Consider the following 18,312-nt stretch of genomic DNA (forward strand, 5'->3'; position numbering starts at 1 on the left):
AAGTAAATTTCGTGTAAGATTCTTTACCGCAATTCTTCTCCCCTAGCTTGTCTATTTTTAAAAGTTGTAATCGCCAGTGCTCATGGTAGTTGCTCGGCGCGGTGCAAACGCCTCAGTCAACGAGCTCTGCAGTACCTGATATTTCAAGACGATATAAATGACCTGAGTGTTTGCTCGGGAACGAAAAGCAAGTCAAACCAGCGGAGGGATCGGATGTATGCCCGACGCTCAAGGCTGCAATGGTGAGCCACTCACTTTTTTCTGCCCTTTTAGTCTGCAATTCCGTACAGATTATTCACTTCTCAGTAATGTAAATTGTACTAGTGCTTCAATCTGTGCTGCTTGAGCGCTATGATAATGTAAACCTTACGAGTGTAAAAAGCATGCAGTCGTCTGTGATTGTGTGCAGTGGTAGTTTAAACAATACCAGTGGTCTTCTAGATGTCTTGTGGACTCTGTACATAGTTTTAATCATTGCTAAGACAAATGAGGGAGCATTTCGTGTGTTTGCACGATGTAGTTTAATCTTGTGGTTTGTAACATTATATACGTCGTCTCTTGGGGGTGCTTTGGCAAGAGCTAATGATCCTGCGACTGCTCATAAAAAGCACACGAGTATTCAGGGTTATGGATTCGATGTACATTGTTAAAAAAAAAAAACCCCAGAATAATTTCAAACGTACACAATGAGAAACGCAAACTACATAGTCAGTGGCATAGACTGTAACAATGCAGTGATATGTTTTTCACGACCAATCACTCTAATGATCGTTTCCACATACCCCCACACCTCGCTCAGACACATCACTGAACGTCATGTCTAGGAAAACAGCGGCATTTAGCAGCTGCATGATGTATACTTATAATATGACCGTGAAAATGTATAGATTCATAATTGTATCTGTACTTTGCATACAGATGCCAGGCGCATGTCTTTTGCCCCAGGAGACAAAACACTGAGGGAAAACGCCTGGTTTACAATGCCTTATTATTCATATACGTAGTAATGAAGGATTGTAATCATTCTCAATGCTCAGTTTTATTAAAGTGAAAAATAAATAAATGAACAGATTTTTTTTTTTTTTAATCTTCAGATGCAGCATACATCATCCAGTGCATGCAAATATGAGTCACTGTAGAACATCTTGACCAAACAGCCAGGCAGGTGTATTTCAGTATGGAAAAAAAGACAAAGAACATTCAAGTTAAAGCCATTTTCGTGTTTCACTCAACACAAACAGCATTAATAGGAGTCTGCCATCTCCTAGGGTTAGAATGTTGAGTTGACCTTTGGATGTTTTCTGACAAATCTTTACATGTAAGTGGAATTCACAGTTCTAATCTGAGATATTGCTAAATAAATGATAAAACATTTTGAAATGGTTGATAAAGAAATGTATTAGCTATGAACATCATTCACATACCCATAACTTCTCTATGACTGTGGCTTCTGTGTGAGTGCAAGGAATTAAACAGACCACTCATTTTTGGAATATAAAGGCCATGATGGCATAAAATATTCTTCTTTTTTTCACCTATTAGAACCAACAGCACCCATAATTACTGTCTGTCGCTGTATCATAGTTTTTTGTATTTAAGAATATAGGAACCAAACAAAGAACAGAATTACAAGTACATTTCTTTCCAGAGCAGCATTCATATGATCTGTGTCATGTTGTGTCTCTTTAAGATTGTTATCAGAGTCCCAGTGGTACATTGCGTCTATAAAAACCTCGCTTCTGTTTTTTGAGTGACAGCTGCACGCTCAGATCTGTCTATCTCATCCCTGAAGCTGTTTTTCAATGAGTGCTCAGAGGAAATACAAAAAACATGATCTAGGACAGGAGAGGAGAGGAGAGGAAAGGCGAAAAGATGTGTAATTTTTAAATTGTTTGCAAGAGGAGAGCATTAGACTATCTCCAGATGAAAGTTAAAACAGCAACATTCACACAGTTCTTAGGTGAGACCTTTGAAGACAATCAGTGCATAAGGGACCAATCGGCCCAATGGATTTTGCTTCAGCAGACCAGTAGAGTTCAGTTATTGTCCGGTGAAGAACGCAAAGGGAGAGAAAAAAAAATATTTGTAATATCCTGTTGTTTTTTGTGTTTTCTGAGACATCTGGTGTCATCTCTGCATCAGCGACACTATCCTCCTCTGAATATATTGGTTATTCTCTCACACTGGTTGCTTTATTATTTGATAAAGGATCTGAGAGACAGTTTAAAAGTAATTGGTTTCTGTATCAAAGGGTAGATGCAGAGAGGGAAAGAAAGGGGAGAGACACACACACACAGTGTGTGTGTGAGAGAGAGAGACAGAGAGAGAGAGAGGGAGAGAAAGAAGTGTCTGCATGTGTGTATGTCTGTGCCTTTTGTGTGTGTTTGTGTGTGTGTGTGTGTGTGTGTGTGTGTGTTGTATGATTCATCCATTTATCCTCTTTTTCTGGAGCTGGTTGAGATGAGTAAGATGCAGAGGTGGAGGTCTACAGGATAAATCTTTTTTTCTTTGCTTAGAGTTGTCATGTGTTATACTGAGCACTGAGAAAAGAGACTATTTTTTTTTTAAATTCAGGATTGGTAAGTCCCCCCTACACATTTTATATGCATCCTAAATCCTAACTTCTCTCTTTTCACATCTCACATCTCAGTCATTACTTCTCCTGACTGACTGTGATCTCCTCTGCAGTCATTTTTTGCTAATAACTTGTTTGCCATTCATTCATGATGGTAAAGCAAATGCTTAGAGGGACAGCATGACACTACAGCAATAGCTGAATTGCTGTAATACTTTTAAAGAAAGCACTGAGTCACCGGACAATGATTTATTGGGATGGTGAAAGGAACAGCACTAGAAAAACAGTGGTATGGGGGGTGTGCGTGTGTGTGTGTGTGTGTGTGTGTATACAGCACTAACATGATGTGTGGTGTGTGTTTCAGGTCGTTTAAAGTCGAAGAGTCCAGTGACGCTGTACAGAGGTGCCTCTCTGGATTCCTGTAAACACAGTCAGCGCGCTGCCAACCCACCACTGAGATCTGTTTCTTGGAGAAAATGAGGAGAACCCTGCTGTTCATGATCTTCCTCCTCCTCCTCCTCCTCCTCTCCCTGGTAAACAGCTCAGTGAATGACACTCACAGCCCACGCTCAAGAGCTCAAGGAGAACTGAGGAAAAATAAATTTCCCTTTTCTGTTTGTCAACCTGCTGCTCTGAATGTGTGTGTGTGTGTGTGTGTGTGTGTATGTGTGTGTGTTTGTGTGTGTGTGTGTGTGTATGTGTGTGGTGTGTGTGTTTGTGTGTGTGTGTGTGTGTGTGTGTGTGTGTGTGTGTGTGTGTGTGTGTGTGTGTGTGTGTGTGAGCCCGTTCTGTGGAGTCACATGTGGATGTTAACAGTAGGGTCCTGAATTTCAATACCATATGCACCATTAGCACTTGGAGACACGGAACTGTTCTGGGATCAGTCTCCTCTTCTGTAATAACAGATGGCTTAGCTGACAGGGGCTTTTAAGTCCATCTGTACTGCTTCACTGCCACAGCCAATTTCAGAATATTCCACCTTGAGATTGAAATTATTCATCCTGAACAACAAATGGAAATAGCTGCAATTGTTCACTGCAGTATTTGTTAGTGATACCTGCTGACAGTCTGAGAGTAATATCTGCAGGGGAAGCTCCATGCACGGCCGTTGGTCAAAAAGGTGGTTTATTATCTCCACTTGGTAAAGTGAGAAAGAGGCTGCTGGTTTCTCCGAGTAAGAACAATGCCCATGGGAAATGTGTATGTCCATGTCCACTGAAATGGAGCTTTAATCACAATCTAAGATCTGTCCAGGGAGGAGAAAAGAGGAAAAGAGAGGACAAAGGAATAAAAGATGAATGGACAGTAACAGGAGAGACTACAACAAAAGAGACAGAGAGGGAGGTGGAGGAGAACAAGTTTTATTTTTATCTTTGTAGCAGAAGAAAGAATGCGTCTGCAGACAGTCCTCTGCCAGGTCGAGATACTCCTTGGCACAGATGATGAGAACTCAGCTGTGCCGTGTACGTCGATATAGTTGCACTGTGTGTAGGATAGCGCGTGCATGCTGAGTCAAAGGGTACAGAATGGTGTAATGTGTGGGTTGGGTTACAATATGAAGGCAAGTGTTTTAATGGTGATGCAGCGTGTAAAATAGTGTGTTTTTAGTTTGAGTATGTGTTTGCGATGTGTACGTTGACTTGCTAGTGTATAGGGTTCTGGGTAATGTGTTTACAGATTTGCATGTCTTAGAATGTTTTGAAGCATAGTGTGTTTGTGTTGAATGAGATGTTGTTAAAGCGCTGTGTTTCGTCTGCCTGCAGCATGAGTAATACTCAGAGAGGCAGAACACAGCTGGTCTAGTGGAGAGCAATGGAATGGGGGGGGGGGGGGGGGGCAGCAGAACATCAGTATCTTACTCTCTCTCCCTCTCACACACACAGATACACAAACACACACACACACACCCACACCCACATACATACACACACATACACACGCGTGTATGTCTGTGTGTGTCTGTGTTTGTGTGCCATTGCATGACATGGAAATGGTTTTGTTTTTGTTTTTTTCTTTTTTTTTCTAACGAGACATGTTCTGCTAGAGTAAAATGCAGCTTTAAATTCTGTAAATGGATTTACAAGGTTAAAATCATACGTAGTAGTCAAAACTAATACCACACAGGAATCAGTCATCTGCATCAGATTAGTGCTATTTCTGGGAAGTTCCCTTCCTCCCTCATCTGGTCTGCTTTTCTGGCTGTAACCAGCTTTACTGAAATACTTATTATCTCTAAATTAATCTCAGCACAAACAAACCAAAGGACTTTTTACAGCTCGTGTCATGATTCCGATCACAGCAAGTCAACAGTAATACCAATACATAATTAAATGAAGTTCAGTGTCACCTGCAGATGTGAGAACACAGTGTGGTAAAGTGCAGTAAAGTCAAGCAGATGAGTAATGGGGTTTGGCAGAGGATATTCAAACTGCCTGTAATAGCTTGAGAGTCTGGGTGATCTGCTTTATGACTCTAAGTCAGATGGTTTGGAGGGTAGTCAGGGCACAGAGAAACCAAGCCTGCTGGAAAGAAACAGATGAAATGAGAGATAGAAAGGAGTGAATGCCTTGAGGAAACCTCTCTGACGTGTTTCCCCCCCCCGTTCCAAAACTTGATAATTGCTGTTGTTTAAGAAATGCTCTTAGCATTGTACTTTTATACGGAATGCCAGTAAGCTGAGAGGGGGTGGAAGCTGGTTTTTATCCAACAGATTAAATAACAGAAGGGAAGTTTCAGATGGTGCTGAGTAAATATGATGATGGAGTGCTTTGAGACTTGGAGGAGGAATCTCAAAACCAAATTCAACATTTTCAAAGATTTAAAGTCGTGCACAACTATCTAAAAAGTTACATAAATGGCATAAGAAATATGTAAAAAAAAATGAAAGAGGATGGTTACACTCAGTGCTACAGGCTGATGTTGTAAAGCAATGAAAATTCTGCATAGGACAAGGACTTATTCATTTAGCACTTTAGTCTGACTGAAATATGCAGGGATTAAAATTCCTTGAGAAATGTTTAAGGTCCCTTTCTGTATCAATCATGTATCCTCTCATCAAGAAGCTCGCTCATTACGGAGCTTCTGAGTTCTGCATTTACTCTCATTAGAGTAGATATGTACCAATGTCCCAGATGACATGTTTTACAGGAACTGACATTTGTCCAGATTCAATATTTTAGCACTAATTTTTTTTTTCCCTTTTTTTAACAGATGACTTAACAGATATTGTGGGTAAATTTCATTTTAATCTCTTTATGTTGTCCAGGCATTATGCATACTGCCTCTCTATTGCTCGGTCTCCTATTTAATATTTTATGATATTAAATCAAACTTTACGAAGGTGCTAATTTAGGTTTCCCTGGCTTTTGATGACTCAACACCCCGTCTCAGGCTTCCAGCAACTGGTTTCATTTTGCCCGTGTGTCCTATGTTCTAGGACTCATGTACTCATATGTATTCTATTTGTGCCTTGTCCCCTTTTACCATTACTTTACAACTACATCTCTAGATTATCGTCCTACAATAAGGGTGAGAGGACATATTTTCATGCCGTAATTGTTAGAGGTCACGGGACAGAGAGATAAGACCTTCTGGGGAGGGACAGCAGAACCGAAAGATGTAAAGCAGTGAACGCCATGGAGAAACTCCTCTGATGCATTTCTCCTCTGTGGCGAAACCTGATAATTGCCCTTGTTTTACAGTCACTGCTTGCTTTGTTGTTCCAGGTGTGCCCCATACATTCAGAAATCTCCAACTGCGTCATTAAACGAGAGGAAGAGCGATGCATGGAGAGGATTGCACTGCATGACCCCACGGAAGACATGGAGTATGGTAAGACTTGAGTCAGAGAGAGAGAGAGAGAGAAGGAAGAAGAGGAGAGTGATAAGAAAGAAATACGGACACGAAACGCCTTCATGTTCGTCCGTTTACTGCCACTGCATATGTTTGTTCATTGCAACAAGTAGATCTCACAGACGCACACCAGCATTCTTGTTCTCCTGCGTTCTGTTCTGCTGTGCACAGGAAAGCAGGGCTACGACATGTTAAAGCTGTTCCTGTCGTAGAGATTGGAAAGTGGGTTGATTCAAGAATGCTTGAGGTTTTGTTCCTGAGTAACTCTTATAAATAAGCTGCAACGATTCTGTCTCACAGAGCACTCTGTGACTCATGTGTTTGGCAGCCTCAAGGCCACTCTGGATAATTCAGACTGTTTAGAACAGAAAATAATAGTTTTTAAGAGCTAAAACAGCTGGAGTTCCAGCCCATTACTCAGGATGTATTTTCTAAAGGGCATGTTCACACTGCAGACAAAAGCATATATAGAGGACTTTTGTCTTGAATAGCTGATAACAAAGATGTTACCCTCATAAACTGACAGGTTTCTTGCCACAAGGACATAATAAAGAGATTTTTTAAGGTACATTTGAATATTTTAGAGGAGACAGCTGGTAACAAATAAGAATCTGATGGTTAGTGATACAACCTGGATATGCCGTATTAGCGAGGATACAGGATACAGGACACCGAGGATACATGTAAGAGGTATACAGATAAAATGCATAGATGACGACATTGAGATACAGTGAAGGATGTATTATTGTTTGTAATACATCCTTTACTGGATGAATGAAGGTCTTTATGTATTTGACTCGATGAGCTGAAACGATGACCATGCTCTGATAATTGGAATTGTTTATTTTAATGACAGTTTCTAAAAAGGTTGAAAATCTTGTAAAAGGTGGAATATTCTGTAAGAAGTGGAAAAATCTTGCTATAAAACTATAACCTTTTAGCCCTGTCTGTCATATGTGCATAGAATGAAATATAAAAATGTATATTTTACTTAAGGAAATTTGTAAAAAAAAAAAAAAAAAAATTAGATTGCAAAATGTTTGGGCTTTTTTTATTTCTTATCCATGTTAATCCATGTTAATTTTCCATAGACCTTCACTCCCTAGCACCTGAATCTATTTATGGACGTGTGAATATCCTACATTAAAAATAATCCATGTTTATCTTTACCTTTTATCTCCCACATTTGTCTTCAGGTGCATTACAACAAAAGAACCAAGATATTCAAACCTAGAACTCACACACCTGAAAAAAAAAAAAAGATAGGATAAAAAACATCATAAAGTACCATTCAGATTGGTCAAAATTATTCTTTTTGTTCTATGTAACTACAAAATTAAAGTAAAAAGTAAGGCATAACAAAGTGAACATTTTGGCTTGAAATCACCATTAGAACAAAAAATGTATTTCATGTTCTTTCAGGTCTTAAGTCTTGCTTAGTTTTTCAGTAGCACTATCGCTGTGATCAGCATAGACTTCATGATAGCATGGACTTTAATTTTAAGCTACGGTGTGAGTGTTCATCTTTTTAATGCATAAAATATTACTGCCATATGACATTCTCTGATAACAAATCATGTAGGAATTCATGGTCAGTCGTACCGGTTTTCTTGCTTATGTTTCTTCATTGGCTGAGTGCGTTTTTAACTCTTTGACCTTTGCATATTCGGTCTTTATGTCTGCTCCATTGATCCTCAACTCCTCCTGCTCCGCAACAAAGAGCAGCCTAGTCATTTTACAGACAGGAAATCATTCAGTCGGAATTAAAATAGTCATGTTAGAGAGGAGAACGAGAGGGCAGGGGATGGGGGGTGAGCGGGGGGAAGGAGAAGGAGAAGAAGAAGAAGAAGAAGAAGAAGAAGAAGAAGAAGAAGAAGAAGAAGAAGAAGAAGAAGAAGAACAGGGGGAAGAGGTGACATCACCGATAGAGAATGCTTTATTAAAGCACTCAGCTTTGAGCGCTATCACAGTATAAGTATGTATTTGCTGTATCACGCTAGTCATTAACAGAAATGCATATGTAACCTGTCTCAGAGCACCCATAAGAGATTGTCAGTTCAGATATGTTAATGCACAGAAGTCTGGTTTGTTCTTGCTTTTAGAACTTGTGGTCATTATTAGTCAATGACACCTAAACTAAGCAATGAGAATCAACAGTTGAGATATATAATGTCAGAGGTCTTTGACCCCATTTGATAACTACAGTAACTATAATACAGAAACAACCACTATGCCATAAACAAATGCAAATAATAACTATGCAGGCAAGAGTGGTGAAGTGTGGAGAGCTTATTTTGTGCAAAAATCACTCAAAACCAGTCTATGACATCACATTTTTATTGGCACAAAACAGAAAGTTCAGTCTGAGATGAATTTCATTATGATCTGACAGATGTTTAATCATTGGATTGCTGGATCAATAATAGATTAAAACAGTATATTTGTCATTCTCTGTGCTGTTCTGTTTTGGCATCTTCTGGTTTGACCGTTTACATGCCTCAAAGCTGAAAGCACATCACAATGATGTGATCCTGATATGCCAGTGTAATTGTGTTGTGTTGTGTCGTGTTGTGTCATATCATGTTGTGTTGTGTTGTGTTGTGTTGTGTTGTCTCTTTTCTTCTCATGTCATGCTGTGTTGTGTTGTGTTGTGTTGTGTTGTGTTGTGTTGTGTTGTGTTGTGTGGCGTTGTGTTGTGTTGTGCGTTTTGTCACGCTGTGTCATGTTGTGTCATGTTGTGTTATGTCGTGTCATGTAGTGTTGTGTTGTGTTGTGTCGTGTTGTGTTGTGTTGTGCGTGTTGTCATGCTGTGCCGTGTTGTGTCATGTTGTGTTATGTCGTGTCGTGTTGTGTTGTGTCGTGTCATGTCATTTCTCGTCATGTTGTGTCGCATCATGTCATTTCTCGTCATGTTGTGTCATGTCATGTTGTGTTGTGTTGCGTTGCATTGCGTTGTGTTGTGTTGTGTGACACACTCTGTTGTGATAGCTGTGATGGAGAGGGTGCTGCACTCTGTCTGTTCTCTTGTCAGCTCCCCCCTGGCTTAGAGTGGTCTCATTTGCCCTTTAAAAGGTAATTGGCTTTGTGTCCAGGCTGCCAGACGGAGAAAAAACAGATTAGAAAATAGAGGAAGGGAGCAGACAGACTAAACCAATCTACTGCACTAGCTTCTGTATGCCATTACAATGTGCTCTCATTAGGAATGCAGTCAACCACAGAGAGAGAAGGGAAGAAAGAAGGGACACCATTAGAAAGAGACATGAAACGAGTGAAACAGAACCTCTGGGACTCTAACCAAGCACATTTTATTGCTATAAATTTACAGGCATGTCTTCATAGTGACTATGGGTCTCATACTTTCCTTCAATTCTCAGACAGGGCAGGTTGCTGCAAATTATTGAGGTAAAAGTTGTCCTGTGAAGAAACAGTTATGTAGGGCCTGAACAATGTCTTACGTGTTTGGAGTTTTTTTTTCTGTTAATTTTTATGTTACATTCAACATGGCGACTTGATCACGTCAAGAACACTGATAAATTAAATACTAACATAGGAATTGTGCTTTATATTTCTCTGAAAGGTGTGGAATTTATGACTTTTGTTAAGGGGGAATAAGGTGACAATTTTGTGGAATCTTAGAATGATAAATTATACCTAAAACAATAACATGATAACAGAAGAAATATAGTCACTTTCAGAGGTTTTAGAAGGACAGCTATGACTTTTTTCCTTTAGCACAGAAAGTGCTCATCCTGTCTGTAATCAATCAATCAATCAATTAATCAGTAAATGTACTATTAAAAGATAATCAGCCTCCACAGGTAGTCATAGATGGAGAATCTTAATAGGCTACAATTATCTCAACACTTAGACAAATTAAAGCACTAAGCAACCGTGTGAGCGTATTAACCCAGGCCCCATAGAGATGTGGGAACAAGTCTCAGCTGGCTAAACACAGCTATATGAGCCACGAGACTACACACTGCAGAACCAAGGCTGTGAGTCAGAATTTGACAACAGTCACACTGGAGTGAAATTCAGTTTCTAATCAAGAGAGGTTTTGATAACATTCAGAATATATTGATTTGGGGGTTTTTTTGTTGTTGTTGTTTTTTTACACTAAGATCACATATTAATCATCTCTACCTCCTCAGAGTCTCTGTGAGTCATAGTGATGTTGACTCATTCCTTCTTTTGCCTCTAGCACCCCCTGCTGGTTGCAAACTTGGCATTACTTTTTGCATATCAGACTTAAAGAGCCATAACTTTGATAGAGCTGAGATCTAACAACAATTCCTAAAGAGTCCAGAAACCCTAATGCTGAAGGCAATGATGCCGCAGACCATTAGTGAGTGCAGAGGAGAATGGCTTTTTTTTCCACAGGCCGCTACCAAAACCATTCAGAGGATATTTCCTTCTTCTGTACGTGCTCATTGAAGATTTAGGGCCAAGGGAATTTTGTAAAGGGGCTTTGTGGCAGTGTCTGTGTGAAAAGTCCTCTTCAAAGTCAAATGAGTGGAATGTAAGTGTGCTGTTGTTTGGCAGGCTGTCCGTGGATGTGGGATAATCTGACGTGTTGGCAGGCAGCGAGAGTGGGAGACGTGGTGGAGGTCAAATGTCCAGAGCTCTTTGAGTTCATGAGTCCAGATGAAGGCAAGTAGACCACGCTCCTCCTCACGATGACCACCGTTGCAGTTTGCGTGACCGCATCTTAATGACTTGGATAATGTATTTTTATGAATGTGTGATAGCTTTAAAGGTCTAATAAATATCTATTTCAGGTGTTTACAGATCATTTACGGACCCCAACATATTGTTAGTGTTTCTAGTCAATGTAATCAGACCGGAAGGTGGAACTTAAGGGATCTAAAGTTTTCTGATATGGAAGACATTAAAAGCATCCCGGTGACGGGGTGTTCATTTATTCTGGGTCAGAGGATAAGATAACTTTTGGTAAAAGGTGTGGGAATGTGTTCGTAGCACTAGGCGTGATTTACTCTCAGAGTGTAGGTTGGTGTGTGAATGAAAAAAAAAGTTGTGTTTGTGTATTGCAGTTAAAACGGTCACGTTTGTGTAGTACCTCGTTCAGCTGTGGTGCTTAAATCTTCTCTGACTCTCTTTACCTGGTGGTTTGTTTTTCAGGTCTGGGGAGGATCAGTAGGAACTGTACAGAGTACGGCTGGTCTGAACCTTTCCCTCATTATGTTGATGCCTGTCTGTCTGACAACAATTCAACCAAACCGGTATAAACTTCTGCTGAACAATTTTTGCTCTTTTTTTTATACTTAGTAAAATGTAATTCTTCCTTTTATTTTAATGTTGCGCATTTCCAAAATTCTCATGGTTTTTTTTTGTTTTTTTTTTAAATGTTTTGTCTCATAGACAATATCTGAAGGTTGACCAGTTTTATCGTGGGGAAAAGATGCAAATAAATCTGGCTTTGTGGAATTAGGACTTGTATTTTACTCAGGATTTCTGAGAATGTCCAGTTACGTCAGTTGACAAGTTTGAATCATCCTTTCTGTCCAATAGGATCCCTATTATGCATCGGTGAAGGCACTGTACACAGTGGGTTACAGCACATCTCTGGTGTCTCTCACCACGGCCATGGTGATCCTTTGCAGGTTCAGGTCAGTTCCGCTGCACTGTTCACAACAGTGACAGTTCAATGAATTTTGGGATTGAATTCCAATTAATCTCATTTCTGGGAATTTTGTAAGGATCATTTCTGTGAATTGTGAAATGTCTGACCGATAAAATGCTCTCCTCTTCCTTGAATCATCGTTTCAGTGATGCTGTTGCTGATGCAATTGATAAAAACAGATGAAACACAAACACTGCTGAAACCTATCTCTCTCTTTGACAGAGAACAGATGCCAGCCTTCCTCTCAGGCCGTTCTAACGCCATTTGTTTTGTTTTTTTTCCTTTTCACAGGAAACTTCACTGCACGCGAAACTTCATCCACATGAACCTCTTTGTGTCGTTCATTTTGAGAGCCATCTCCGTGTTTATCAAAGACGGGGTCCTGTATGCTGAGGAAGACAGCGATCACTGCTTTGTGCACACTGTGAGTCACACTGTCGGCCCTGTTCTCCCAGTTCCTTCTGTTTCGTGCATGCCGTAACCTGTGTCGCCTTCTGCCGTGAAGACGCCGGAGACTGATTTCTAAGACAAGAGAAAAGCGTAGTCCTGCGCTAAAATGCTTCTCCTTTGATGGTACATTAGGTTAAGGACTACTTTTAATCCTTATCTGGGAAATCTCTCCCTGGATTGTTGCCAGGTGCTACATTTACTTTACCCATAAAAGTGTATTCAGATACTAGATTAAAATATATGCACTTCCATATTATCCACATATTTAATTATATGAATGCCAAAAGATTGATTGCTTCAGGTGAATATGCATATGTGGTATGGCATGTACCGTAAGCAGTGATTATTGTTGTATTTTGGAGATAGTAATAATTGTATGTTTATTCAAGCTCTCTATTGTAGTCAGTAGCAACACACTCCCTTTGTCTGCCTGTGTTGCTGACAAACGGCTATAATTAAAATGAGTTCCACAGGCCATGGCGATGTCCAATTAGCAGCACATTACCATATCAATACCTGTTCAACTCTACATAAGGTCTTAGGGTGCTCTCGCCACGGCAATCAGCGGCTATCATAATGACATCATTCTGTTTAAATACAATCAGTGAAAAACTGTTTTAAAACGACCTCACCACGCTACGCGAGCGTGTCTAGGTAACGAATGAGAATTTACGATTGGTATAATGCTTCCTAAATTACAGGCTGCTGACTTTATGTATTACTGATGCAGGAAATCTCTCTGTCTTTTCTGTAACCTGAAAAATAAATATCAGTATCCTGTGAAAAAAAGTTGTTACAAAAACAAACAAACAATGCTTTTCATGCCATGATCTGAGATTTTGCAAAATAGGTTGTTATTGTTCCACATTTTTCTTTCCATTCTATTCCAGTTCAGTTGGGTTGTGTTCATTTTTATATATATTGTGTTTGTGTCTGTAGGTGACATGTAAAGCAGTGATGGTTTTCTTCCATTACTGCGTAATGTCAAACTACTTCTGGCTCTTCATTGAGGGACTGTACCTTTTTACCCTGCTAGTGGAAACCTTCTTCCCAGAACGAAGATACTTCTACTGGTATACCATCATAGGCTGGGGTAAGGAGAATGAGTGTTCTTCTAGTATATAGCTCCCATTTTAATAAAGAAATAAATTTAGACTTCCTCATGTGCATTTGAGATCATTTAGACTATGCAAAAGGAGCATTAAACTTCAGCTCGTGAAAATGCTGATATTATTTCAGGAACTTGCTACATTAGTTTTGCTGGGAAAGGCAATGTTACATATAAAACACTATATAGAGGTGTTAGCGGTTAGCCTCATTAACCACAGAATATTGAGGACCATTTTCTTCTTTTAGGAACTCCCACCATTTGTGTGACGATATGGGCAGTCCTGCGTCTCCACTTTGATGACTCTGGGTATGTTTCACGCACGTGAATGTTACACAGACAAACGTCACCTTTTGAAATAAACACACATCCTTCATTTCACACTCCTTATTTATTTTTCTAGCTTGTTACAAAATTGGCGTCAGTTTCATGGTTAAGTTCTACACCACAGTTGACCATGTAAATGTAACATGTTGTGGTTACACCAAACATTTAGATGTATAATTGATTTACTGCAGCATTGTAGAGAATAAATAGGTTATATTGCCTTGGCTTGTTGACAAGGCAATTTGACTGAATGTAAGGAAATAATGTTTTCACAGATGCTGGGATATGAATGACAACACTGCCCTCTGGTGGGTAATCAAAGGTCCTGTGGTGGCTTCTATTATGGTGAGTTCATCACAGTCTTTATTGCAGTCATTAGTCATGCAGAAAACAGTACGGCAGTCCTAGGGGACAGTTTGTCTTTGTGCAATTTAAATTCTTTTAAATTCTTTCATTTGAATGCTGCTCTCGAAACAAAAAAGTCAATTCTATTCTTCTAAAGATCCAGCAGGTGCTTACTACATGGTTTATGTTTAACTACATGCTTATGTCATACTTGCCGGAAATATGATGAAGATAAATGTCTTTTTTCTCCTTAGATAAACTTTGTGCTTTTCATTGGAATCATCGTCATACTGGTCCAAAAACTGCAGTCTCCAGACATAGGAGGGAATGAGTCCAGCATATACCTGTACGTATGACTAGCTCTGTCGCCATGGAAACATGATGAGCTGAGTATGCAGCTCTCCTCTGGTTGATTGGCTAGTGTATTCTGTCCTCCGTGTTGATTACTGGGTTAGATATAATCCATGCGTGTATGGGTATTACTGATTTCTGTACAGCTTGAGAGTATGCATTATATCATTGAAATTACATGTTTTTGGGGGGAGGGGAGGGGTTCAAAGGCTTGTTTGTAGTGGTCTGAACAGTGAATGTAATGTTGTCCTCAGTTATGGGTGGTTCCAGTTTGTCTGTTGAGAGAACAGAATGTTCAGGCCTACCCTGCTGAGTTGCTATTGGTTACAGTTTTGCCATGCTGTTTGGTCTGGGGTGTGGGCACTCTGTCATTTGATGTGCTAGTTTACATGCAGGATTAATGTAATATTTCTGTTACTTGTAGTTTTAAAGAGTGTTTATGAGAGTTTATCAAGCAGTTAATGCTATGAATGTATAATTAGACAGCGCTGAGTGTGTCCTTAGACAGTGTTGAGTGTATCATTAGATGGTGTTGAGTGTATCATAAGACACTGTTGCTGACAGTTGTTACTTATATTTATGTGTTAGATATTTTGTGTATTTGTGAATGTCGACTCCTGATTCAGATTTCTTACCTGTGATTAAAGGTGTGCTTTATATCACAGTTATTATTTCTGAGTGGCTGTGACATTGGATGCTTGTTTCCATGCATCATTTGGGCTACATTTTTGTATAACCTAAGACAGATATGTTTGGACTTAATGTGTGTTTTGTTTGAAGACAAAATGTTGTCTTATTTGTACGTGGCATTGTTGTTATGTGTCAAACAAAGAGTTTGATAGTGGTTTGGTTAGTATGTGTGTACGTGTGTGTGTGTGTGTGTGTGTGTGTGTGTGTGTGTGTGTGTGTGTGTGTGTGTGTGTGTGTACGTGTTGTTCTGTCCTAAAGAGGTGTTTGTTGTCTTTGTTGTGTTGTCTTTGTCATGTTTAGCAGCTGTGCACAGAAATGCTTCAGTGAGCCAACACAGGCTGTCCAGCATTCATGCAGGATGTCAGAACTTTCTACCATCACTCTGTAAGTGTGTGTGTGTGTGTGTGTGTGTTTGTTCGTGTGTGTGTGTGTGTGTGTGTGTGTATGTGTGTGTGTGTGTGTGTGTGTGCGTGTGCGCGCATTTGTGTGAGTGAGTGTGTGTGTGTGTTCGTGTTTTTGTGTGCGTGCGTGTGTGTGTGTCTTCGTGTGTTTAGAGTGCACAGTGTGGGTATTTGTATTGACCTGCATAATTTTATAATATCTGTTTGTGAGAGATTGCGTATGTGTTTAGGTGTGAGTAGCAGCTGTATGTCTTTTCATTAAGTCATGTCTGGAGTGAGTCTGTTAGATCTGTTTTGTGGGGGTTTTTTTGGTGCTTAATAGACAGTGATGTTCTATGTTACTATTTTGATGACAAAACAGAAATCTAGCAGCAATGTTCTAATTATTTTATCCGAGGTATTTTGGTACTATTTTTAAATCAAGGTTGCTATTTTGCTAAAGTTGTATTCCCAAGGACCCAGATTGTATTTGACCTTTGTGTGGTTGGAGAAATGCTGTAGTCACATTGCACTGGGTGTTCTGGTATCTGGTAAACTGTAGGACAAATCATCTTACACTGGATTACAACAAGACTACAGTTGCAGTGAGTGTGATCCATTGGGTTTAGCCAGAGGTGGTATCAGTTGAGGGTTTTTTTTTGTGTCAGCTGTTCAACGTGATTTATTGTTTAATTAACATTGTTCTGAGGTTTGAAAATGAGGCATGCCGGGATGACAACTCCTGCTCTAAGCTTTTGATTTGTTGTGTGTTGACAGGAGGTTGGCCCGTTCTACTCTCTTGCTCATTCCGCTGTTTGGGATCCATTACACGGTGTTTGCTTTCTCACCTGAAGATGTCAGTAAGAGAGAGAGACTGGTGTTTGAACTGGGCCTCGGATCTTTCCAGGTACCTTATCGTGTGAATTTACAGCACGGTTTACAATACATTTATCGCTGTTAACACAAAACCCTAAACAGCTACCTTTTGTCTGTTATGTGCGTATACTATTCCATCAATGATGGAACAAACAAACGTGTTTTTAACTGCATAAAGTATTGCATGGCATCCTCTACATTCCCATGGAGGTAAATATTTCTTCAGTCCTCCAGTTCCTGGGATGAGAAACAGCTCTCTGATACAAGCTGTGGACTGAACTGATCTAAATCACAGAAGACAAGGATAATCACTTTGAATCACATGGTCTAACGAGTTTAAGACACTGTGTTTAAATTAGAATATCTGACATTCTGATTTCCCTTTTAACGCTGTCCAGGGGTTTGTGGTGGCTGTACTCTACTGCTTCCTGAATGGCGAGGTAAGCCTCTTTTTTTCAATTTTTAATTAAATTGCAAATTGCAACATTGTTCAAGACTTGGAACGAACCCAAACAACCTTTTTTTTTTTTAAATGTTACAGCGTTCAGAACAGGTGAATATAGTGTAGCAAGGCAATATCAGTGTTGACCTACAGTGTTACCATATTATGTTATTAATTGTAGTATTTAGTTTAGTTTAGGCATCCAATCAATACTTCCCCACTCCATATTGATGTTGTTCTAGCGTGTAACAATATTCAGTGATGAGCAAACAGCTGAGGAGACTTAAGTGGCACACAGAGGACAAGGAGAGGGGGGAGCTCGTGTACCTTTACAGCTGAGTACATTAAAAAATGACCTTTTCAAGTTTCTCCCTAAAGGTGCAGTCGGAGATAAAGAGGAAATGGAGGAGCTGGACGGTGAACCGGTACTTTGCTGTGGATCTGAAGCAGCAGCGTCACCCTTCGCTAGCCAGCAGTGGGGTGAACGGGGGGACGCAGCTCTCGATCCTGAGCAAAAGCAGCTCTCAGATCCGTATGTCCAGCCCTCAGGTGGAGAGTGTCAACCTCAACCTGCCCACATGAGCGCCTGATTGGTCCAATCCTCTGCCACTCCTTTCCCAAGATCCAATCCCCAACCCAATTAATCCAATCAGACCAGAACAGGCCCAAGGTGCCCTTCCTTGTCTGTTCTTTGCAATTAAAAAAGTATTTCATACAGCCGTGACACATTTGACAAGTATATAAAAGAGTAATTAATATCAAATAGTGTAAAGAAATAAAAATCAAAAAGAATTGTAGAATCAAAACTTTTCTGAATCTCTCTACTGACAGTCATATTCCATCAGGGAATCATTTAGTATCACCAAAACATTTTTATTTTGCGCAGGGAAAAAATTAAAAGTGTTCGTTATAGTTTCTAATACTGATTTTGTTCTTTTACAAGGTAACAGCAGATTATTGCAAACTCATAAACTCTATGTAAATTGAGGAAATTTGCTTTTGCATGGAAAGTGTACATTCACTTTTCCAACAACCTTCTTATCATTATCACATCCTCTCAGAGAGAGGGATCCTAAGATGGGTATGAGAGAGGAGGTCTAAATAGCCATAATTCATGTTTAAGCCTTTACAGGAGCATAGCCCATATAAAGGAACCTATAAGGAGCCAATAAGATTGAACTAATGACTTATCAGATGACTGTGCCCAGAATGTAATGAGGACTGTAAGACAGCAAAAGGTCATAACATATCTACAACTAAAGCCTCTTATATGTG

At 39.7% G+C, this 18,312-nt stretch overlaps 1 protein-coding gene across 1 annotated transcript; it reads left to right on the plus strand.

The window, feature by feature from the left end:
• The first annotated feature begins 3,051 nt into the window (after positions 1 to 3,051).
• On the plus strand, positions 3,052 to 17,627 carry adcyap1r1a (adenylate cyclase activating polypeptide 1a (pituitary) receptor type I). The gene is made up of 14 exons (XM_030773769.1): positions 3,052 to 3,108; positions 6,301 to 6,406; positions 10,970 to 11,077; positions 11,567 to 11,667; positions 11,957 to 12,054; positions 12,360 to 12,492; positions 13,458 to 13,611; positions 13,875 to 13,935; positions 14,229 to 14,298; positions 14,553 to 14,644; positions 15,640 to 15,723; positions 16,497 to 16,626; positions 16,994 to 17,035; positions 17,403 to 17,627. Exons 1-14 carry the CDS (start codon positions 3,052 to 3,054, stop codon positions 17,625 to 17,627), a joined length of 1,461 nt encoding a protein of 486 aa, XP_030629629.1.
• The last annotated feature ends 685 nt before the right edge of the window (positions 17,628 to 18,312 follow it).

Source organism: Chanos chanos, chromosome 5 (genome assembly GCF_902362185.1).
Source record: "Chanos chanos chromosome 5, fChaCha1.1, whole genome shotgun sequence".
Classification (NCBI taxonomy): Eukaryota; Metazoa; Chordata; class Actinopteri; order Gonorynchiformes; family Chanidae; genus Chanos; species Chanos chanos.